Here is a 23,640-nt window from a genome sequence, read left to right on the forward strand (position 1 = left end):
GGATCTATACAGGTCCCAGAAAGCAGCTTAGTATTAGGTACTGGGACCTAAAAAAAGGCACGTCCTGCAACCATATTCCAAGGCTGAGAATTCAACCCAAGGAACTAGCAGAAAGGTCTCAAGGTGGGTTTATATCCCAGGCTTTATACAAAAAAAGTATTTCCCATTATTATAATAGTGTGTAACAATGGAGAAAAGCTTGGTAAATCTAGTACATTTGTGTGATACAAAATTATGCAGCTATTGGGCAGCCCCGGTGGCTCAACGATTTAGCGCTGCCTTCAGCCCAGGGAGTGATCCTGGAGACCCGGGATCGAGTCCCACGTCAGGCTCCCTGCGTGGAGCCTGCTTCTCCCTCAGCCTGTGTGTCTGCCTCTCTCTGTGTCTCTCTCTGCATCTCTCATGAATAAAAAAAAAAATGTAGCTACTTAAAAAATTGCCTATGAAAAATTTATAATGATGCAATAAAATATTACATGAAAATACAGGACACAGAACTGCATATACATTAATCTCAGAAATATAATAAATACTGTAATTTACACGCGCGCACACACACACACACACACACACATTCAGAGGTAAAAACCTGGTAAAATCCAAAAGTCAATACTATTTTTTTTTCAGACTCCAGAGATTTTATTTCCTTTGCTTTTGTGTTAAAAGTAACAGATGTTGCGTTTACAGCCTAAAAATGGGGGGACAGAGTTTTTAAGGCAGCGGCAGGAGGCGGGTCGTCGAGTCCTCACGCCGCGGGCTTGGGGGGAAGCGCGGTCGGTGCGCCGGGTGCCCCCCTGGTCCCCCGAGCGGCCGGCTGCCTCCGACGAGGGCTCAGAGGGCTCGAATCCCGGCGGCGGGCGGAGGCCACAGGCTGGGCGAGGCGCACCGGCGGGGGAAGGGCGGGGGAGGGACGAAGCCTTTCTCCCGTCGGCTGCGCGATCCCGACCGCGCGGGGCGCCCCGAGCCCTGGGCCAGCCCCCTGCCATCCCGCCGCCGTTCCGGCCAGGTGCAAAATGCCTTGTCATTGGGACAGTCCGCGGCCGGAGCATTGAATTACAGCTCAGCCGAGCCCGGATAGGGCGGCGGGGGTGGAAGATGAGCAGAAGCCCCTGTGCCCCGAGCGCCCGCCGACCAGCGGGATAAGCGCGGCCGGGGCCGGGGAGGAGGGCAGCCCGCCTCGCTTCCAGAACACGAGATCGGAGCCGCAGCCGCGATCCCAAGCGGCCTCCCTCCTCCAGCCGCTCCAGGGAGGAGCCCCGCGAACTGCGATCCTCCCCGACCTTCCCCAGCCCTCTCCGCGCCCTGGGCCCCCGGGGCCCTTACTCGTGCCAGTCATGCTGAGGGTCTTCATCCTCTACGCCGAGAATGTCCACACCCCGGACACGGACATCAGCGATGCCTACTGCTCTGCGGTGTTTGCAGGTAGGAGGGGCCTGCATCCTCGCAGGGCAGGGAGGGTGCGGTCAGAGGGAACCCCCGACCTCCACCCAGAGAGCGCGGGGATGGGAGAGAAGAGACTCCACGCCAAGCCTGACTGACTTTGGGGTGCTGCAGAGGCACGTATCCTCAGGAAGGAGTGACCCAGAGGGGAACTGAGACAATGAGAGAGGTGGCTGAGCTGCACTTCTCTTGGGGTCTGGAAGCTGAGCCCAGGTGGGGCTAAGGTGGGCCTGGAACATAGGGCCGGCTTCTGTCCTCTCACTTTCCTGGATCTCTTAAAAGAGGTCTTTCCGTGCTGTACTGCTAGGATCCCCTCCTCTCCAGGGAGGGCTGGGTCTCAGGCTTATTTATAGCCCAGCTCTCTTCCTGGGTCTGGGCCTGGCCTCTGTCCTAGGCCTCAGCTCTCTATCACAGCACCAGTTGGCAGGCAGGCGGCCACTGGGGGGCAGAGAAACCACCCACTGTCCAGGGACCCTACTCTTAATTTGGGAACAGGGTGGGAGAAATTTAGCAGCTGGTACAGCTGGCCCCAGCACCAGCCTCTTAGAACTTTCTTCCCTCTCCCTTCCCACCAGACTGGAGCTGGCTGGGGAGTGGTATCTGGGGTGTGGTATCTTCATCATCCTTGCACAAAGGAGCCTGCTCCCCTATCAGATTGGGAACTTCCACAGGAGAGTCTTCCCATGGTCATGACTAGATATTTCCTCCAGGAGGTGATGGCCAGGCCCTGTCTGCTTACCTGGAACCCCCTCAGAGCCAAGTCAGAGCTTCTGTCTGCCCAGCTGGGTCTTTGGGTTCCGAGCCATACTGGAGGAGAAAGACCAGAGTAGGAGAGTCCAACCCTTCACTAACCTTGGGGGTTTGCTCTTAATCTCCATTACCTGTTACTTCCCTTCTCCCGAAAGACCTGGCTTCATTCCAGGCCCCCGGAAATCATAGCCACATGGGTCCCTGACCATTCAGTAGACCTCTCTTTTCCACTTCACGAGCTCCTGGATATACCTGTTCCCAGACGCCTGTGTGCAGGTGTACTCCCAGACTTGTGTACACCCAGGAATGCATGTGACATTTAGGATGTTCCAAGGGATAGAGGTTCAGAGAACACAGGCGTGTGTCCACACAGATGTATCAGAACAAGGGCATATGCACACACACACACACACACACACACACTCCTGGATGTGAGATTTAGGCTTTCTCGAGGAGGCATCACTGAATGGACCAGTGGCCTGGAAAGCAGCCTGATCCAAGAGGAGGCACAGAGGGGGAGTGGGAGGTGACACTCCAGCTGTGCTTTTTTCGATGACATTCTGCTTTGACCTGTTCTCTACCAGTTTCCCACAGTTGCCTCCGGAAATGAACTTTATCCAGGTGTTTCCAGGGGGAAGACAAAGGCCTGAATGGGGGACTTCCATACTTCCTCTGCATCCTCAGCATTGGACAGGCCAGGCCAGCAGCCTCACCTAGGAATCTGGGCTCCTAGTTGCTCAACTCCAGGGAGCACCGTGCCCACTGTGAACATTCCCCCAGCTGAGTGGAAGGAGGATACCATCACCTTGGAGGGAGCGGGGAGCCCTGTGCATCTAATAGCTGCCTCTTGCTCCAGTGCCCCTTCCTTGTCACAGTGCCCTAGTCCAAGGTCCGAGCAGGCTTTGTGAATGGCACTCTAGAGCTGCCCAGTACATAAAAGAACCTCAAGGAGTGTGGGGGGGGGGGGGGGGGGGGAGCACCGTACAACCCAGCCCGTGTTCTCAGGGGTCTTGTCTCCTCTGGAGCTATTCAGCCTGAACCAGATTTTCCTTCCTGATCACAAGCTCCATCTCCCACCCCCCCACCCCCACCCTAATACACACATACCTGCCTCACACTGTGAAGTCCCTCTACCCAGGCCAGGCTCTGAACCCTAGCAAGAGAAAGGAAAGAATGAATAATGTATGAGGAAGCACTTTCTAACTGCTGAAGTGCTTTGCCCACAGGAGTACCACTGGTGTGGCTCCTCTTCTGTCTTATGATTTCAACTGCAAGGGCTGTCTGGGGGACAGTCTTGCCCATCCCCCATCTTCCATCCACCATGGGAGCCCCTGACTGAGTCCCTGCCCTCTCTGCCTGCTGCCCCAGGCTCCCCCTTCCCTGGGGAGAAAGGAAGTGGGTTGTCTATGCTGATAGAGCAGTGCCCCCAGTTGGGGCTGCCTGTAGCCCCCCACCCCCACCCATGGCAGTCACTGCCAGGCAGTCACAAGGAATATAATCCCTCCCTTGCCCTGGACACATTCCTACCTCCTGCACTGGCCAAGCTCTTAACCCATGTCCAAATTTGGCCTCCCCACAGCATTCAGGCCTGCTCACCCTCCCCGGAGCCAGGGCCAGGTTGGTGAATGATTACACAGAAGTCTGTGGTCTCAGGGACACACTACTCAGAGCAAAACAGCCTCCTGGGAAGTATTCCTTCACAGGCTAGCCTGGATCTGGCCTTCCCTTTAGGTTAGAGACCCATAAAGCCCCCTCCTTTGGATATCTGATTATAACATCCCATAATTATGCCTCTTCTGTGTGTGCATAAATTCATTTCATGTTCACAGCAGGCTTGTGAGGCCAAAGGGCAGGGATATTATTTCCCTTTAGAGAAGAGCAAATAGGCCCAGAGAAGTGCAGGGGCCTGGGTCACACGGGAACCAAAGCACCTCCCATCCTCACCCCACCCACCTCTCACTGCCCTCTGTTGTTCTCAGCAGCCATGGCTCATGAATAAGAAAGTGCTTTGGAAAGCATACCATGTGCTGCCCACAGCCAGGGCAGCCTGGGCCTGAGCCAGCACAGGGATGGGGACAGTGCTTGGGGTACCCCGCATGGGGCTGAGTCAAAGCAGGGGGAGTACAAGGCTGTAGGGAGCACCATATAAGACAAATGATCAAAACATGGAAGGTTCTGATTTTAAAAATGTCTTTTCATCACAAGGAGAGAGAATGGGCATTCATTAAGCACAAACAACAAACAATGTACCATTTTCAGATGCTGTTTCTTTAAAACCCTATGACAATCCTTTGAGCGAGACATATTTAACTGATACTGAGCTTATTAGGAGCTAGGCACTGTTCTAAATAGAACTTATTTACCATGAGCTATATCATGTTTGGCTAGAATTTATACCAGGCACTTGTATGTAGACACTTAACCCTCCTAGCAACCACATATAATAGCAACTATCATCACCCCCATTTTACAGATGAGAAAACTATGGCACAAGGAGGTTAAGTTATACACTGGTTGAGAGTGGATTTGGGAATCGAGCCCATGTGATCTGGCTCCAGAGCCCCATCTTTAACCACTTCACCATCTCCTTTGGGTCTTAGCTTTGATTTTCAAGAGACAAGCAGTAAAAGGTGGAGGGGCAGGATTTGAACTCAGGTCTGCTCACACCCAGGAGCCCAGTCTCTTTGAATACTGCTTGGCATTCAATACATTTTAACTATTATTATTCTTATATATGATTATACATATATTTATTATAATAATTATTAGAGTTAACACGTGTTGCACAGGTACTAAGAAATCACTCCACACACCCAAGAAGACTATCATTATCTTTTGCACCTGATCATTCTGATCATCAGCTGTTTGTCTAGCTACTGTCCTACCAGTCTGGGCACCATGGCTCATTGGTGAGTGGCCATCCCTTCTGCCTCAAGGGACCCTGGTCCTGTCTCCTCTGATTGCCTCTCCTGAATGGCCCCTTCTGAGCTGAGACATTTGTCCACCTGCCTGCTGTCTGGCTGTGGCCATCACCACGGGGCTAGTCTTTCTGGGAACAAATATCCCTTTGGTGACTCCTCAAGGCCACAGACCTTCTCAGGCCCTCTTCCCAGGCCAAACTCATTCTCTGTCTCTGCTACCTGTATGCCAATCTCTTCCCCAAATTGGTTCATTAGGATGAAATGTTAACCAGAAGAGGGCTACCACCCCTTGTACACCTACTGTGTACCAGCTACCATGCTGGAAGGACTATTGTTCAGTTCAATCCTCATAACAGCTCTGTGACATATTCACTTGATTTCACAGAAGTGGAAACAGACTCTGAGAGGTCAAGTCGCATGCTTCAGGTCACACAGCTAGAAAAGGGTGGACTGGGATGGAAGCCCAGGACTGTCTGATTCTTCCCAGTACGGGATGGTTCTTCCCAGGAGGTCACATAATCATGGCCATAGCCAGAGCCACTACTGCCTGTGCATTCTACACCTGAGGTGGACACGTAGGTGGCCCTTCAATCCAAGGGCCCATGGGTCCAATCCAAGGGGCCTACATGTCCAAGGGCCCATGGATACACAGACTCTTCAATGAATGTGAAGGGAAAGGGCAGAAGGATGAGTTGGACCATCCAGACTCTTGGAAGTGTTAGGGCTTTGGTACGTGTGCCCTAAGGGAATCCTGTAAACTCAACAGGCAGATTGTTCATCCCAAGGTTGATGTCACTGAGCAGAGGTGCAAGGTTTGTTTGCTTCCTGGTCACCCCACATCAGGCCTTGGTTAAAACAGAGACTGAGCCAGAGGAAACCAGCTGGCCCAACTCTAGCAGCAAGAAGAGGCTGTGTAAGAAGCGCTTCTTCTGTGACTGGCAGGAAGGTAGGACCCCTAATAGGTGACAGAAGAGGGGAGGGATCAAAAACTCACATGCTGATGGGAGCCTGGTGGGTGGTGTAGTAAGATGAAGCTGGAGGGAAAAGCACATGCATATTGGGTGAGTTGTGGCAAGTGGGGTGATCTGAGAGTGCATGCCCTGGTCCACAGGGGCCATCCAGAGCCAGATAATCAGTGGCAGGCAGAGAATTTGGGCCCATGTGCCAGCTACTCAGATTTATTTTCAAGAGCAGCTATAAATCCAGACTCGTGTGAGAAATCTCATAACATTTAATTACAGTATTATTTTGTTATAAAACACTGTGCTGCTTAAAGACAATAAGTCTGTAGGCTGGAGGCATCCCCAGGGGACACCAAAGACATCTGAAGCAGTGTTTCTTTAGGTCTTGGAGACTTTAGTCCCGGGCTCTTGGGACAATAGAGAGCCAATCTCCTCTCACTTGGGATTCTCAGGGAGCACCTGTCTGTGACTACACCGATGGGGCAATGGGGCAAATCGAGGAGTGCACTAGTCCCTTCCCCTTTACCTTTATCAGCCCTGAAATGTTGTTGCAGTTAATATGACATCTTAAATAAAGACTGGGCTTGCTATGCGACCTCAGCTTCCAAACACGTCTCCCCATCCCCTTACAACCTCCTGGTGGCTCCTAAGCTGGCCCTACCACCTTCAGAGGGGTACTGGAGTAGTTCAGGGTGCAGAGTAGCTGCCCTTACCTGCAGTGTTAAGTGGGATGCAGACCTGGCTGTCAGTGAGCTCTCACTAAACCATGCTGTGAACATGAGGGTCTCTCACTCACATAACAGTTGATGTGTAGGCAGTCCTACCCAGTAAGGGTCGGACCCATAGGCTGTGGGTCCTCCTGTTTTGCTGCTCTATTATCCCCAGGGATCTCCTTGACAACATGGTTGGTGATGGCTCACCATTACCACCTGTACTGCGGCATGGGCAGGCATGCCACTTCCCTTTAAGGGTACAACCAGTTACATACATCCCTTCTGCTCATCACTTGGTATCATGGCCATATCTAGCCCTGAGGGAGGCTGGGAAATGTTCTCTTTCTATTTGGGTGGCCATGTGTCCAGGCAAAACTGCACAATCTCTGTGGAAGAAGGTGAGAACATATAAGGAGGGGGATGAGTTGAGGTCCCAGCACACTGTCCATGAGAACTACATTCCTGATATGGGGAGGAAACCCACTTTAGGACTAGACTACACTAGAATGTCTCCAAGGGAAGAGTCAGCTGTCTCATCAGGAAGAAGTGAACAGCAGCCAGGCTGGGAAGCTGGAGGTTGTGATGGGAAAGAGGTGTCAGGAAGTGTCCAGGGCTCAGGCCACCAGCTGCTGATTCTCTGGTTTATGGAACAGGCTTGTTGAGCCTCTGTTCCTTGGACACAAGCTAAATGTTTGTACAAGTCCCTTGGAATATTCCTCTGGAAATATTAGATATGCCCCCTATAGATTTCCTGTGTTGCCTCTGATGGATTAGAGCAGGAGGACGTGGCAGGGTGTGGAGGGCTGCGGGAAAGGAGCATAGCCTAGAGTCACTGTGATAGTGAAAAAACAAACAAACAAAAAACCCGATCCCAGATCATCACATCCAAAATTCCCCCAGGGGGCAGTACTGCCCTCCTGGAGAACCACTAGCTTAGCCTCATCACAGGATGGAAGGGCCACTAAGGAGCCAAGTTCACGGTCCACACCACCAACCCCAGGCCAGCCCTTATTGTGCACAGGAAATGCCTGGCCCACTGAAACAGCCTGGGCCATTGACTCCGCCATCTAGCTAGACCTCAAACAGGTGATCGCACAGATGGTTGGTTATTCCTTACAGTTGTAGTGAGTGCCAAGAAGGATAAGTATGGCTGTCAGGTTGTTTGCTAGAGGCGCCCAATCTAGACCAGGATGTCAGAGACCGCTTCCCTAGGGAAGCCATACGAATGCTGAGGCCTAAGGATGAATGGGAGTGGCCCTGAAAAGAGAGAGGGGAAGGCATTTGTGCGTAGAGGGGACAACAGAGCTCCAAGCTGGAAGACAGCTCAGCATATTCCTGAAACTGAGAAACCACTGAAGCTGCAACTCAGGGAGTGAGGGGGTGGAGTGGCCTTTCCAGGTGGGTGGATGTAAGGGATTTGGGCATGATCCCAAGAACAAGGGAGACCTTTGAGGCCCGATCATATGTTTTAAGATTGCCTGGCCCCAGTATGGATAATGGACCAGAAGTCACCAGCCAGGAGGCCCCTGCGTGGCCCAGGCAAGAGAAGGTAGTGGAGGAAATGCCTCAGTGGAGACATTTGGATGCTATGGGTACATGGATGCTACCAAAGTCATGGATGTCAGCAAGGAAGATTTAAGCCTCAAGTAGGTAAAATCTTGTCTCAAATAGACTTTAATAGTATAGTCTTTTTTTTTTTAAGATTTTATTTATATATTCATGAGAGACACAGAGAGAAAGAGAGGCAGAGACACAGGCAGAGGGAAAAGCTGGCTCCATGCAGGGAACCTGACGTGGGACTCGATCCCAGGACTCCAGGATCACACACTGGGCCAAAGGCAGGCACTAAACCGCTGAGCCACCCAGGGATCCCCAATAGTAAATAGTCTTAAAGTGGTCCTCACTCCTAATACATGACCCCTTAGAAAGACCTCCTGTCGAGTACTAGGCTCCGGCAAGATCCAGAGACATAATGGGCTCTGGGCACATACAGCATACAGCTCCGCAGTCATCTTGCACCCAGGCAGACCGTTTTTCCCTCTGGTCTGCTGTCATTGGTGTCTGCTCCATCCTAGAGCTTGTGAGCAATTGGATCCACATGCTTCCTTATTCTCAAGAACCAAGAGAGGGAGTTGGGCTTGTCCATTCACAGAGCATAAGCCCAGCCCTCCTGGAGAAAGACTCAGGACATTTGCCTTTCACTACAGCAATAGCTATTGCCAGGAGATGGCTTCTGATAGAACAGGATCTACCTGGAGCCGGGGCTGGGGGTCATACCTGAACAGCTGGGTTCTGCTAAGAGGGAGGAGGGAGGTCTGAATGCTGGAGAGGAAGCAAGTGTCCACCTCCTTATGAGGGTGGGTGGGGTCGCCCAGGCAGAGTGGGAAAGTCAGGAGAACAAGGTCCCCCGACAGCTAGAAAAGGCACAACCTTTAAGGTTGGCAAGAAGACAGCCTCAGACTTGTCATTGAGGGAGTGAGAGGGGTAGGATCTCATGCCCATGTGGCCAGCTGGTCATTCACAAACATGGGAGAAAAGGCAAAGGATTTGGGCACAGATGCTGATGGGGGTTAGGAGGCTGGGAGCCTGGGGAAGTTCTCTACTCAGCAAATAGGAAGCAAAGGGAGAGTGAGGATGGCAGTAGCGTGTTATAAGTTTGGGGAGAGAAAAGTATGAAATGGTGGTTTCTAAAGAGATTGTGGAAAGATTGCTTGCTGGGCAGCAGGAAGGGTCCACTTGAATCAAGGGTCATGAATGTCAAGTGTGACAGGTGGTTAGCTGGGCGGTTCTCCAACACCTTCAGTAGTTAGAGTGGCGTGGGCAGAGTTGGATTTCACCACGTTGTGGTTTAGCCACATGAAAATGCTGGATCCTGTAAATAAGGGAGGGGACAGCCAGCTGAGGGGCTCTGCAGCAGAATGATGACTAGTCACTACATTCAGGCTAAGGGCTAGTGGCCTGCCCGGGTGCTGGGTGCTGGAGGGTAGGGGTGCAGAGAGATGAGACGCCAGCGCTCCTGTGGTCCAGAGGTCCATCAGCTGGAAAGGAGCCCGACGGAACAGGGAAAACGTGCTCAGGGCTGTCACCACTCTAGGCTCCCGCCTAACGCAATCCTCCTCCCGGTGGGGGCGCGGGGCCCGGAGGCTGCCGTCGGGCCGTGGCCGCGGGCCGGGTGAGTGGCGGGTGGTTCTGTGCTCCAGGGACCGCTAGAGAAGCCGGGAGGCGGGTTCGCGAGGCTCGGGCGGGGGTCTTTCCGGGGCGGCGGCGGGGCACCGAGGGCGCGGGTCCTGGGGCGGGCGGCGCGAGGCCCGGGCTCAGGGTGCAGCGTGTCGCGCCGCCGCTCCGGACACGCGTCCGCGCTCGCTCCAGCGGGGGGGGGGGGTGTCCGCAGACAGTACGCCCCCTCCTCCCGCCTCGGCTCCTTCCTCCTGCGCCCCAGGCTCCCGGCGCCCCCGGAGTGCGGGCCTGGGCAGGGCGCAGGGGGTGCGCGCGGGTGCGCTCCGGGCGCCCAGCGTCGGCGGCCTGGCCGGGCTGTGCGCCCCGCCCCCGCGGCCCTCGCGGTCCCCGCCCCGGGCCCCCACCCGCCCCCCAGCCGCAGGGCGGGTCGCGGCCGAGGCGGGCAGAGGGGTGGGGTGGAGGGAGGGTCCGCCCAGCGGGTGTCCAGTGTCCTCCCCGCGGCCTCGGCCGGGCGCGGGGACTCGGCGGCAGCGCGGCGAAGGCGACAGCCGCCCTGTGGCACGGGTGCGCGGAGCCGGGCGCTCGCTCGCCGGGGCCTGGGCCCTGCGCCCCCGCCGCCGCCCGCGCCGCGCCCCCGCGCGCCCGCTGCGGCCGCACCATGCTGTGCTGCCTGCTGGTGAGGGCCAGCAACCTCCCCGGCGGGAAGAAGGACCGGCGCAGTGACCCGGTGGCCAGCCTGACTTTCCGAGGTGAGAGCCCCGGCGGCCGCGCCCGCGCCCGGGCCACCCGACTCGGCGCGCACGGCCGCGGCTCCGCGCTGACCCCAGCCCAGGGCGCAGCGAGAGGCCTCGGCCCTGCGGGGAGGGCGAGGACGACCAAGCCCAGCCTCGTGCGTAGCCCAGCGCTCTGGAATTTTGGAGAACTGAAAGGGCCAGAGCCTGTCAACAGTCAGGACTTCTCAAGACCCGCACGGAGAGTTAATAAAGTTCGAGCGCTTACGGGGCAGTGGGAGAGGGGTGGGGAAAGAGGTGGGTGCGGGATGGAGGAACCAGGATCACTTAAAACTGGGCGTGTGGATGGTGTGTTTTTGAAACTGTGTCTTGATTTCATTCATTCGCTCATCTTTATTGAACACTGGCCTCTTCAATCAGCCACGTGTCAAAGAGCCTGCTCGCCCACGTGAGGTTCTTAGGCAACAGAGGGTCTCTCTCTGGAGCAACAAAGGACTCGCAGCTCTCCTCACCGGGCACCCTTAACCCATCTTCCTTAAGGCAGACATTCCCATGGGAGGAGGTGTCTCAGAAGGAGCAGATGGAAGAGGAAGGATGTGTTGAGATTAAGAGAAGGAGCAATGGCTGAGTCAGGATCCCAGTTCAGCAAAGAAAAATACATAAGGAGAGGAGAAGGGGTTTCTCTTTTACCAGGAGGAGTATCCTGTGGTTTTTGTGGAATTAAAAAATATGTGCATCACAAAAGATGGTCAAAAGAAGAGGGAAAAGTGGCTGGTGTTTTCAGGAGATTGGAAAACAGTGAGGGCACCAGGGGGCTCTTTTGCTCTGATCCACATTCTCCATCTGGTCCCCAAGCGCCCCAGAATAATAATGACCATAGATGGTAGGCACAATTCGGCAAGGTGAAAACGACTTGCTTTTATTCTTTGTAAGGGGACAATTTACATTTTATTCCTCTTTGGAAAAGCGTGAGTCAAAATATTTTCGAACACGGTGCTCTTTTCGTTAACTGGTGACATTCCTGGGTACCTACAAAGAAATGCCACTTGGCAGCAAGGTCGCTAGCTTATCTGCCTAAACCATTCCCCTATAGATACTGTGGGCTCATCCCCAGCTGGAAGAGAAGTTCTGTAAAGATCTTGAGGCCAGGGGCCTACAGCAGCCCAGATCTCTTGGATGCTTTAGGATCTGTTCACATCTCTCTTTCCCTGGTTCTGGAACAGTCTTGTTGTGGCTCCTAATCTCTCCATTCTGCAGATAAAGAAATGGAAACTCGGGGAAGTTATATGTGTACTTGGTCACTGCCTGGAGTGGGCAGTGCCCATGAGTCAGGAAGGTGACCAGATATGTTGAAGCCCCCCTTGGCGTCGTCCTGGCCCAGGTGCCCCATTCAGCTGCTCTCCTCTAGGTGTCTGCCATCCTCATCCTTTATTACTTATTTGCATTGATAAGGTCCTAGCAAAACTGACACACAATAGAATGTAACATCTCCAACTATTCCAAGCCTATTGTTTTTTCAAAGCCATGCAGCGATGCCACCTTCTCCAGGAAGGCCCCTGAGATTCCCCTGGCATTCATTAGTCTCTTCTCTCTAGGCGTACAACACTTTGCTAGGTCTGCCAGAGCACTCGCCGCAGCCAGCCTGTGCTCTGTGCTCCGAGCCACCCTTAGATGCCGTGACTCCTTGGGAGCAGCAGCCTGTCCTATTCATCAGCTGTCTGGCTGAGCACAAGTAGGTGCTCTGTAGGGTTTGTGTGCTTTCTGGCCCCGGCTCTGGCTGTCCTTAGGATGTGCCTGGGAGCCTCATGCAGTCTGGGCTGATGGTCCTTATACTTTCCTGTCCCTGAGAATCTTCTGGAGAGTATACTTCTTGAAATACAGATTTTTGGCTTCTGATCCAAGAGGTCTAAGTGACCTGAGACTCAGCACTTAACATCCACTTGATGCAGAGCGTTTTGGAACCACACCTTGAGAGAAATTGATGTGAGAGGGGGTGAAATGTGAAATTAATGTCATTCCTTCCCCCACTCCCACCCCAGAGGCTATCCATGCTGCAGTTTGGGGCCCAGTGGATGCTTAGGGAGAGAGGCCATTAGAATCAAACTCAGAATTTACATATCTTTTAGGCTGGGGCGCTCTTCAGAATCACGTGGAGAGCTTTAAAAAAGACCACTACCAACCTTCTTATCCTCTCCTCTCTTGAATCTCTGGAGGAGGGGGCCGGATAGAGGTGTTTCTAAACATTCTCCAACGTTTCAGATGTGTAGTCAGGGGTCAGAAGTCTTGAGCCCGATCCCCTCATGGTACAGGGGGGGGCTGTGGCCTGCTTGCAGAGAAACCAGCCTGCGCTGTGTGCTTGGCTCCCACTTACAGCCCCAAATGCATGGGCTCAGCTGGCCCCACTTCCCCTGCTCTTGTTCCCAGGGCATTCCAGGCTGCGATGTAATTTCAGGACCCGCCTCCCAAAATAGACTGTGAGCTCTGCAAGGCTGGACTCTGAGGGCACTTTCGGGTTTCCTTCAAGTGTTCAGGGTGGAGCCTATTAATGAATATTTATCATTCATTTGTTCTTGTATTAATTAAATAATTAGTTAACTAAAACTCTTATGAGTACCTGGGCTCTGGCAGATAGTTTCGACTGATTCTCTGTGTACATGAGCGGCTTCATTTCCTGTAGCATTTAATGATCTGTACCTCTCCTCTGTCCTGCCCATTTTCTACCAGCTAATGTGATTATTTATGTCTTTCCAAATCCACTGACCAAATATTTGTTGAGCACCTACTATGTGCGCCAGATACCGTTCAAAGTGCTGGGGATATATCTAAGAGCAAAACGAGGTCCCTCTTCCCTTGGAGCTCAGACATCTTATTTCCTTGAGGGTGTGATCTCCTGTGACCTGGCTTGGTGAATATCTACCCTGCTTCACCAGCTAGAAACTGGAGTCATGACTGCTCCTTCCCTTCCCTCATCCTCTCAGGGCCTCTCTTCCTCCCTCTGCCTCTTTAGTTGGCCCTCCCCCTTCCCTTCCTCTGCTCCCTTCTGTCTTTTGGTGGTGGTGGTGTGGGCTCTAGGCTCCCACCAGGAACCTGGGGGCATCTTATAGAACCCTCTGTATGTGGAAACACTCCTGAGGGGCAGATGTGACTCTCCTGTATAGGGAAGGTGGGCTCAAGGCACTGAACTCTCTGTTTCTGGCTTTTTACACATTAAAAGTGACTTTAGGGGCACCTGGGTGGCTCAGTCGGTTGAGCATCTGCCTTTGGCTCAGGTCATGATCTCTGGGTCCTGGGATTGGGCCCCGAGTCATGCTTCCTGCTCAACAGGGGAGCCTACTTCTACCCTTTCCTTCTGCTGCTCTCTCTGCTTGTGTCTCTGTCAAATAAATAAATACAATCTTAAAAAAAAATAAAAGTGACTTTAAAGCATTCAAAATAACATTCTACTTTCCGTGAACTCAATATGTACTCAATGTGGAAAAGGATCTGTTACAGAAAGGTATGATGCAAAAGTCAAGACTGGCCCCAAATCCTGGTACTTTGAATTAACTTGGTACTTAAGATATATTTCCTCGAAGATTCTTTTATCCTCTTTTTCAAAAAAGCAATTTCAGTTGTGAAATATAACACCCGAGTAAAGTCCATACAGTATAAATGTATGCTTCACTGCACTGGCTCTCAGCTGGGGGTGATTTTGTGCCTCAGGGGACATTTGTCAACATCTGGAGACATTTTGGGTTGTTGCCTCTGGGTGAGATGGGGGTAGGGGGTGCTACTGGCATCTAGTGGGCAGGGGCCAGAGGTGCTGCTAAACACCTACAGGGTACAGGGCCTCCCCACGACAGCCACAACAAAGAATCATCCAACCTCAAATGTTAATAGTGCCAAGGGCGAGACACCCAGCTTTATTTTATTTTATTTTATTTTATTTTATTTTATTTTATTTTATTTTATTTTATTTTATTTATTTTATTTTATTTTATTTTATTTATTTTATTTTATTATTATTTTTAAAGATTTTATTTATTTATTCATGAGAGACACACACAGAGAGAGAGGCAGAGACATGGGCAGAGGGAGAAGCAGGTTCCACGCAGGGAGCCCGACGTGGGACTCGATCGGGGGTCTCCAGGATCACACCTTGGGCTGAAGGCAGGTGCTAAACTGCTGAGTCACCCGGGCTGCCCAACCCCCAGCTTTAATGAGTAATGAAGAGGGGGTATCCATGTATATTACCAGGACAAGGAATAGAACCTTACTAGTCTCACTCCTCCATCAGAAGTCCCAGACTCCCTGCCTTCCTCTGTAGAGATAATCCCATCCCAGATATCTTTTTTTAAAATGTTTGAATATTTACATTTTCACTCAACAATAAACCAGGAGCATCTTTCTATGTCAGGAAAGATTCTTTTACACACCTTTTAAAATGTCTGCATAGTATTTTATTATATGGCTGCACCCTAATTCAATGAATCAATCCCTTATTGATGTATGTTTAAGTGATATTAAGTCTTTTTTATTTATATCCAGTGCTCAAGTTATACTGTCACTGTGAGAAATATCCTGGTGATTAAATCTTTGTCCACATATTTAATTATTTCCTTTGGGTAAATACTGGAAGTAGCATTACATCTAATATACAGGTTATAGATGTATATAAGGATTTGCTGCATTTCCCAAATTGCTTTTCGGAAAATCTCTACCAGCTTTACCCTCTCACAAACTGAGTAACTGGTTTATTTTCCTATAATCCTGCTAACACTAAACATTACCATGTTTAACAATCTTCTTTAACCATTTCTTAGGTTCACATAGTATTTGTGACATTTCAATGTTATTACCTACTTGCATTTATTTTTTTACTTTTTCATTTGCCCACTTTTTTGGAGGGAAGGTATCTTTTTTCTTAATTAGCTGTAAAGTGCTCTTTACATATTAAGGATGTTAACATTTTGTCATAGATATTTCAAATATGTTCCCCAGTTCAAATTGGCCTTTTGAGTTCAAAGACTACCCTTCTCAGAGTACATTCCATCACAGCCAGTTGATCCAGCTACCACCACCCCTTCCTGGCTAGCAGTTTCCTGGAAAGGGTGGTTTCAGTTAAGATTCAGAAAGATGGATATGAGGGTGAGTTCCTGAGTGTGAGAAGAGTAGGACTCTGCAGGGAGTGGTGGGGGGAGTGACAGCTGCCCAGTTCTTGAGGTGTGCAGGCTTGAATCAGGCACGGATGGTGGGCCAATGTCAGAGTTACCAGAGTCTACCTCTCCTTTTTGTTGGAGGTTGTCTGTACTGAGAAGTACAGCTGACCTTCCTTCAGCAGAAGCCAGAGCCATCTTTTCTCCTTTCAGTTGCCATTGCCTTTTGGTTTTATGCTGATACTTCAAATTTTTGTCTGATGGATATCCTAAAGAAGTGTCAACAGAATCCCCCAAACAGAGCGAATCCTTAGTACCTGTTTGTGGAATAGTCCAGGCTGCCTGCAGGATCTTAAGGTGCCATGCGGCTTCTGACAGTAGGTGTTGTCTCCTGCCTCATGGGCAGAAACAGCCTGTCTCTCTCTCTGGGAGTCCAGAGCACCCCATACCCTCTCCTGTATGCTCCGTCTCTAAGTGAATGGCACCACCAGCATGCCTACATCCCTCTCAGAACCTGAGACATGTTCTGCTCTTCACCCTTCTCCCTTCCCCACCTGGGTGCTGGTCAGCGTGCCCCAGACCCACAACCTCTGTCCTCACTATCTCCACTTGGATTTTTTTTTTAAGACTTTACTTATTTATTTAACACACATACACTGAGGGAGAGAGCACAAGCAGGTGAAGCAGCAGGCAGAGGAAGAGGGAGAAGCAGGCTCCCACTGAGCAGGGAGCCCGACGCAGGGCTTGATCCCAGGACCCTGGGATTATGACCTGAGCCAAAGGCAGATGCTTAACTGACCGAGCCACTCAGGCGCCCCTCACACCTGGACTTAAAAAAAATGTGACAAAATACACATAACAGAAAATTTACCATCTTAATCATCTTTAAGTGTACACTTCAGTGGTATTGAGAACATTCATATTATCATGTAACCATCACCACCATCCAGCCCCAGAACTCTTTCATTGTTCCCAACTGAAATCTCTACCCATTAAATAATAACTCCCCGTGTCCCTGGTAACTAACTGCTTTCACTTAGTATAATGTCCTCGAGTTTATCCATGATGTAGCATGGTCAGAATCTCCTTCATATTCAAGGGCTGAATCCTATTCTCTTGTATGTATAACTCACATTTTTCTTGTCCATTTATCTGTCAGTGGACATTTGGGTTGCTTACACATTTTAGCTGCTGTGAGTAATGCTGCTGTGCACATGGGGGTACAAATATCTGAGACCTCCTGAACTTTTATGAGAGTTTGTGACTGTCAATGTCTTTATTCCTACCACCCTCTGGCAAGGGTCCTGGGATCTTGAGTTTCTCTTTCTCTCTGTGTAGCCTCAGGACCTCCCCCACCCCCACAAGACCTAGATCTAGCTTGGTCCCTACCATAGAGTAGCTGGACTTCTTACATGGTCACTCAGGGCTCCTAAAGCCATGAAAGCAGAAACCACAGGTCCTACTTTGAACCACAGGGCCAGCTCAGATCAGTGTGGAGGTGTACCAGCTAAGTGTGTGAATGTTAGGGATGCCTGGGTGGCTCAGTGGTTGCACGTCTGCCTTCGGCTCAGGTCATGATCAAGGGTCCCTGGTATCAAGTCCTGCATCAGGATTCCTGCAGGGAGCCTGCTTCTCCCTCTGCCTGTCTCTGCCCCTCTCTCTCTGTTTCTCATGAATACATAAAATCTTGAAAGAAAGAAAGAAAGAAAGAAAGAAAGAAAGAAAGAAAGAAAGGGAAGGAAAAAAAATATGTGAATGTTAGGAAGCTGGCTCACTGGGGCCATCTTTGGAGACTACTATACCAGAGACTACTACTGAAGACTACTATTCCCTACATTTTCAGCTCCAAGAAGCAGGGACCACTTCCTTCTCCATTTGGCCAGGATAACAGTATGGCTGTGGTGACTGCAACCCCTTTAATTAGTCCTGTTCCCAACACAGTGCTAGGCACATAACAGGTATCGGTAAATATCTACCCATCTTTGTTGCCAATCATTCCCCTACATGGGAGTCAGTGTCCCCCATGAATTAGGAACAGCAACTGACTCTTAGTGTTGAGATGTTTCACTTTTTTTGTGCTTAAAAAAGGTTTTCTTATTCTGATAAAATATATATAATGCATCCTTTACCATTTAAACATTTTTAGATATACAGCTCAGTGGCATTAAGCACATCCACACTGTTGTGCATCTATCACTGCTGTTCATTCCCAGAACTTTTTCATCATCCCAGCCTGAAACTTCATGCCCATTCACAGTCATGCCATACTGTTTCTTCAACAGTACCTGCCCGTTCCTCCTCCCCTCAGCCCCTGGAAACCTCTAGTCTACTTTCTGTCTCTGTGAATTTGATTATTCTGGGTACCTCATGTAAGTGCTAGCATATAATGTTGTCCTTTTGTGTCTGCCTTATTTCATTTAGCGTGCTGTGAATTTTCAAGATTCTTTTATGTCATAGCATGTGTCAGGAGTTTCCTTCCTCTTTAAGGCTGAGCCACATCTCAATGTTTGTATATCCCGCACATTTTATTTATCCATCCATCTGTTGATGGGCATGTGGACCTTGGTGCTTTTGAGGTGTGTTGGGAAATAAATCAGCATCCCTCAGCTTTTCTTTGAACCCTCCTTTGACTGGCATAAAAACCTGCCAAATTACAGACTGAGTGCACCCTCAGTGAAAACCCCTGCTTCCGAGTGTGTCTTCTCTATGATCCCACCAGCCCCAAAGACTTCCATCATCATTAGTGTCACTGTCTGCTTCCCATGACCTTATAATTGTGTTGTGGGGAAGAGAGGCTACTGGGGGATTGCCAACTGGCTCTGCCAGAGGTCAGAGGGCTCCCTTCCATGCTGTAACCCCTGTGGGTGTCCAAGGCCCTGGGGCTAACATCTTGGGCTCCTGAAAGAAGCCTGTCACCACAAGATGGGCCTGGAGGTATGAGTGAGGCCTGGGGCCCAGACTGCTGGAGAGACAGTACCCTGGTCACTGACAAGTGAACCTCACCAGGTGGTGAGCAGAAGGTAATTATGTGGCTCCTCACATGATGCTATGACTATGTCAGACTCTAGGGTGGCAGGAGATTTGGGGCTCCCACCAGGGGAGACTGCTTAGCCAGGTGGCCCCAGGTGCCAGATGGGGCAGGATTGGGCTGTCTTCTTACCTTTGCTCTGCTCCTGTCTCTGAGGCCCCTCTCCCAACCTCTTCCCATAGCCATGGTCTTTATCAGAGCTGGCCCCTGCTGAGGGACTAGGACCAGATGGTGTGCTACATCATTCTTGTCACACCCCTTGGCTCTCAACAATGAAGGGCCAAAAGGGTCATTTCTTTGTTCTTCAGTTCTTCTCTGACAGTCTTCATTTTAAGCATTATTTTCAAACCTTTTGGATTGTTATCCACAAGAAACATATTTAATATCAAGACATAGTACACACATATAAATATGTATATGAAAATATAACCCAACTTTTCAACTAATAGTAATTTTGCAGTGAAAGATGTACTCTGATATTTTCTTCTCTGTTCTGTCATTAAAAAGACATATTGGTTATGTCACTCAGTTGATGTCATGGCCTATGAATGGGTCCCAGTGAGCAGTTTGAAAAACACTACCATCCATCAATAAGAGACTCTGGTCTGGGATAGAATCAGGGTGGGCAGGCCTGGGGAAACAAGTGAAGCATTTCCATGGGGACAAACTCTTCTGTCTACGGTAAGTTCATTCTTCTTCGCTGAGTCATTCAGTCTGGAGGAACACCACCAGAGGCTATAGCATAATTCTCATGAGGCCTGCTGGCCCCTAATTCTGCAGAGCAATCCCGGGAGAGGACATGGTCCTCTGTCTCCATCCCCAGCATGACCTGTGGGCTCTCCTATATATTAAACTCTTGAGTTGGTTAAATTATATACACAAAAAGCCATATCTATCAAGGCCAAAATTAATGATCAAGGACAGGACAGATTTAGACCCATGACAAGGAAGGAACTGTTTTCTTGACTGTTTCCTAATTAGCAGGATGCCTTCCCTTCCTTTGGCTTCTGTCAGTCATGTGATGTGCTGGGGTAATGTTTCACTTCTTTCCTGCACCTCTCTGAGGCTATAGCACCCTTCCATTGAAGTGTCCTCCCTGAATGTCACTCAGAGGGTCTCAGAGTTGGTCCTTCTAATCAGACCTAGTGAAATCTCACTGAAGGCCTTTTTAAAAAATATTTTCATTTAAAATCAGTTAATTAACATGCAATGTATTATTGGTTTCAGAGGTAGAGGTCAGTGATGACTCATCATTCTTTTTTTTTTTTTTTTTCATCATTCTTATATAATACCCAGTGCTCATTACATCACGTGCCCTCCTTTTTTTTCTTTTTAAAGATTTATTTATTCATTTATGATAGACATAGAGAGAGAGAGAGAGAGAGAGAGAGGTAGAGACACAGGAGGAGGGAGAAGCAGGTTCCATGCCGGGAGCCCGACGTGGAACTTGATCCCAGGACTCCAGGATCGCGCCCTGGGCCAAAGGCAGGTGCCAAACCACTGAGCCACCTAGGGATCCCCCATCATGTGCCCTCCTTAATGTCCACTACCCAGTTACCTCATCCCTCCACCTCCCTCCCCTCCAGCAACTCTCAGTTTGTTTCCTATGACTAAGGGTCTCTTATGGTCTGTTTTCCTCTTTGATTTCGTCTTGTATTCTTTTTTCCTCTCTTCTCCTATAGTCCTCTGTTTTGTTTCTTAAATTCTACATATGAGTGAGATCATATGATAATTGTCTTTTCCTGATTGACTTATTTCACTTAGCATAATACCTTCAAGTTCCATCCACATCATTGCATATGGCAATATTTCCTTTTTTGATGGCTGAGTAATATTCCATTGTATATATACACCACCTCTTCTTTATCCATTCATCTGTCGATTGACATCTGGGCTCTTTTCATAGTTTGGCTATATGTCCACAATAGCTCTGGGCATTGCTGCTATAAACACTGGGGTGCAGGTGCCCCTTTGAATCACTATATTTGTGTCTTTGGGGTAAATACCCAGTTCACTGAAGGCCTTTGTTTGCCTCATCTTTAGGAAAGCCAGGAAATGGGAAATGCTTGAAAGACACTTTGCACAGGGCTTGGCACTTGGCTTGTTCAATTAATACCCTCCAAGAGCACCAGGAATGCTTCCAAGTGGTCAACTCAAGAGCAGCTGCAAATGGGATTTTCCACATTACTCTTGTAGGTCATGGGAAGTTGATAGGGCAGAGGAAGTAGACACTTAGACTGAATCTCATATCTCTGCAAAACCCTATGAAGTAAACATTCTTCTTATTATCCATTTATGACCAAGCGAGATAAGGCCTAGAGAGTTAATAAGCCCTATCTGAGGTCACACAACAGGGGATATTATTTGAGTGACTTCAAAGCTGTGTCTGCACCCACTGCTGGAGACATACTAATGTGGCCCACAAGGATGATTTAGCCAGGCCAGGCCTGGACTAACTTTGAGAAGATAACTTGCCCCTCCCAGAACACCTCCTTCTCACTGTGACTCTTCTTATCCCCTATGTCCACTGATCTACTCCCCTACTGTTAATGCAGTGTGATCGCATTCCTTGGGAAGAGTGGTATCCCCTGGTGATGGAGTGAACCTGGGGATAAGGCATGGTGTCTGTCCTCTGAAGATCATAGTCCAGCTGGGGAGAAAGAGAAACCTATAGTTCTCGTATGTTCTGATATGTGGTCAGCCATCTCTGTCTGGAAGAGTCAGGCGAGGCTTATCAGAGTAAACAACTGAGCTGGGTATTGAAGAATCAGTAGGAGTTCACTAGATGCATCTGAGTGATGCAGGAGGGTGGGGAGGGCAAGTGAAATGAATTCATATTTAATTAGTCTGCTGTGTGCCAGGAACCTCACTCATACTGTCTTGTTTAATTTTCACAAAACCCCATGGAGAGGTATTATTATGATTTTATAGATGAGGAAACAGAGGCTGAGATATTCAATGAATTTCCTGAGAGTTTTTCCAAGTGTGTTACAGGGACTCCTGGGGGAATCCCCAAGACTCTTTGAGGAGGTTAGCAAGGTTGAAACTATTTTCAGAATAACCTGAAGCTCCTATGTGTCTTTTTCACTGTCAGTATTTGCACTGATAGTACAACAGTGATGGAAGGTAAAACCGCTGGTATTTTAGTCCTAGTGAAAGCCTTGGTGCAAAATTGTACTCGGCACTGAATTCTTCCCTTTCCTGTATTTGCACTTAAAAAAAGAAAGCTAGATAAGATGAGAAATGTCCTTGATAAAGCATTACAATTATTAATTTTTTTTTATCTTGATCTTCAAGTACATATATTTGTAATATTTGGAGTGTTGAGATATAAGTATGCATAGAGCACACCTACTCCACACTGAAAAATGATGACTGTTGCAAGAAGAAGCACATGTATGGCTGCTTGAGTTGCAAGCTGAACTAGCCAGTTTGTTTATTTCATGGAATATTGTTTTTACTTGAAAGAAAGACTGACAAATTGTGACTGTTCAGATTTGGGCATTTGACTGACATTTTCTTGAAAGTGAAAGCATGAGCTTTTTACCTCAAGCAGACATTTATTATTTGTTGCCAATCACAAAATTTGAGCTTTCTTTTCTTTTCTTTTTTTTTTTTTGTTTAAAGATTTTATTTATTTATTCATGAGAGACAGAGAGAGAGAGAGGCAGACACAGGCAGAGGGAGAAGCAGGCTCCTTGCAGGGAGCCCGATGTGCGACTCGATCCCGGGACTCCAGGATCACACCCTGTGCTTAAGGCAGGCGCCAAACTGCTGAGACACCCAGGCATCTCAAATTTGAGCTTTCAAACCAGAATGGGAATCATAGAAAGTTGTATCCTTCAGCTTCCTCATATTTAATGACTTTACTGATGAGATTGATGGTAATATTAATGAATATGATTTTTTTTTGCACTACACAATCAAATGTGTCAATCTTTGGAAGGTCCACATAACACAATGAGCAGAAACTTTCCCAGTAATCAAGGCAAGATATTGCAGAATCATGCAAGATTAAGATATTCATTCAAAGTGCAAGACAGAAACATGGGCTTCAGTGTAACAGAGTACAAAATGTTCATTGACCTGTTTTCAGGAATACTATTTGTTGAGTTTTTGGTGTAGTATCAAAGAAGATTATCCACAGTTATCTGAAGATTTATTAAAATACCCCTCTTTTTCCAAATATATGTCTCTCTCTTTTAAAAAATATTTTATTTATTCATGAGACACAGAGAGAGAGGGAGAGGCAGAGACACAGGCAGAGGGAGAAGCAGGCTCCATGCAGGGACCTTGATTTGGGACTCGATCCCTAGACTCCAGGATCACGCTCTGGGCCTGAAGGCAGGTGCTAAACTGCTGAGCCCCTCAGGCATCCCCTCCAACTGTATATCTCATTGGATTTTTCTTCCTAGATGTCAACCAAAACAAGACATCTCAACAGACTGAATGTAGAAGTAGACATGATAATCCAGCCAGGCATTAAAGAGATTTACAAAATATAAACAGTGGCACTTTTCTTTTTCCTTTGTTTTGGAAGTTATAGTTACTTTTCAGAAAAACATGTCACTTATGTTAACATGGATTGGATTTATTACTGTTAATTTAAGATTAGTTACTAAATAAATATTTTTAATGTAAAAAATTATTTATTTTAAATAGGCTCCACACCCAGTGTGGGGCTTGAACTCATGACCCTGAGATCAAGCCTTAGGCTCTACCCACTGAGGCAGCCGGGGACCCCTAAATAAATATTTTTAAATGCCTCAGTTGTTATTTCTTT

The 23,640-nt window shown here is 48.9% G+C and overlaps 1 protein-coding gene and 1 long non-coding RNA gene across 23 annotated transcripts in view; one reads left to right on the plus strand and one right to left on the minus strand.

The window, feature by feature from the left end:
- The first annotated feature begins 674 nt into the window (after positions 1-674).
- DYSF (dysferlin) overlaps positions 675-23,640 on the plus strand; it is a 217,632-nt gene continuing 194,666 nt past the window's right edge. For 6 of the 22 annotated variants that reach the window (XM_041755227.1, XM_041755230.1, XM_041755228.1 and 3 more), the window contains exon 1: positions 676-1,422. In XM_041755227.1, the coding sequence (XP_041611161.1) occupies positions 1,335-1,422 (88 nt within the window). In that variant the 5' untranslated portion in view covers positions 676-1,334. Of the gene's footprint in view, positions 1,423-10,486; positions 10,713-23,640 lie in introns of those variants that run through there. The other 16 variants (XM_041755211.1, XM_041755219.1, XM_041755216.1 and 13 more) reach the window with 4 other exon arrangements.
- Positions 1,431-4,573, minus strand: LOC121490957. The gene is made up of 3 exons (XR_005987812.1): positions 3,718-4,573; positions 3,298-3,343; positions 1,431-2,247 (listed from the first exon to the last, which is right to left on the minus strand). It is a non-coding gene; the product is annotated as an uncharacterized LOC121490957 (long non-coding RNA).

This window comes from Vulpes lagopus, chromosome 5 (assembly GCF_018345385.1).
Source record: "Vulpes lagopus strain Blue_001 chromosome 5, ASM1834538v1, whole genome shotgun sequence".
Lineage (NCBI taxonomy): Eukaryota > Metazoa > Chordata > Mammalia > Carnivora > Canidae > Vulpes > Vulpes lagopus.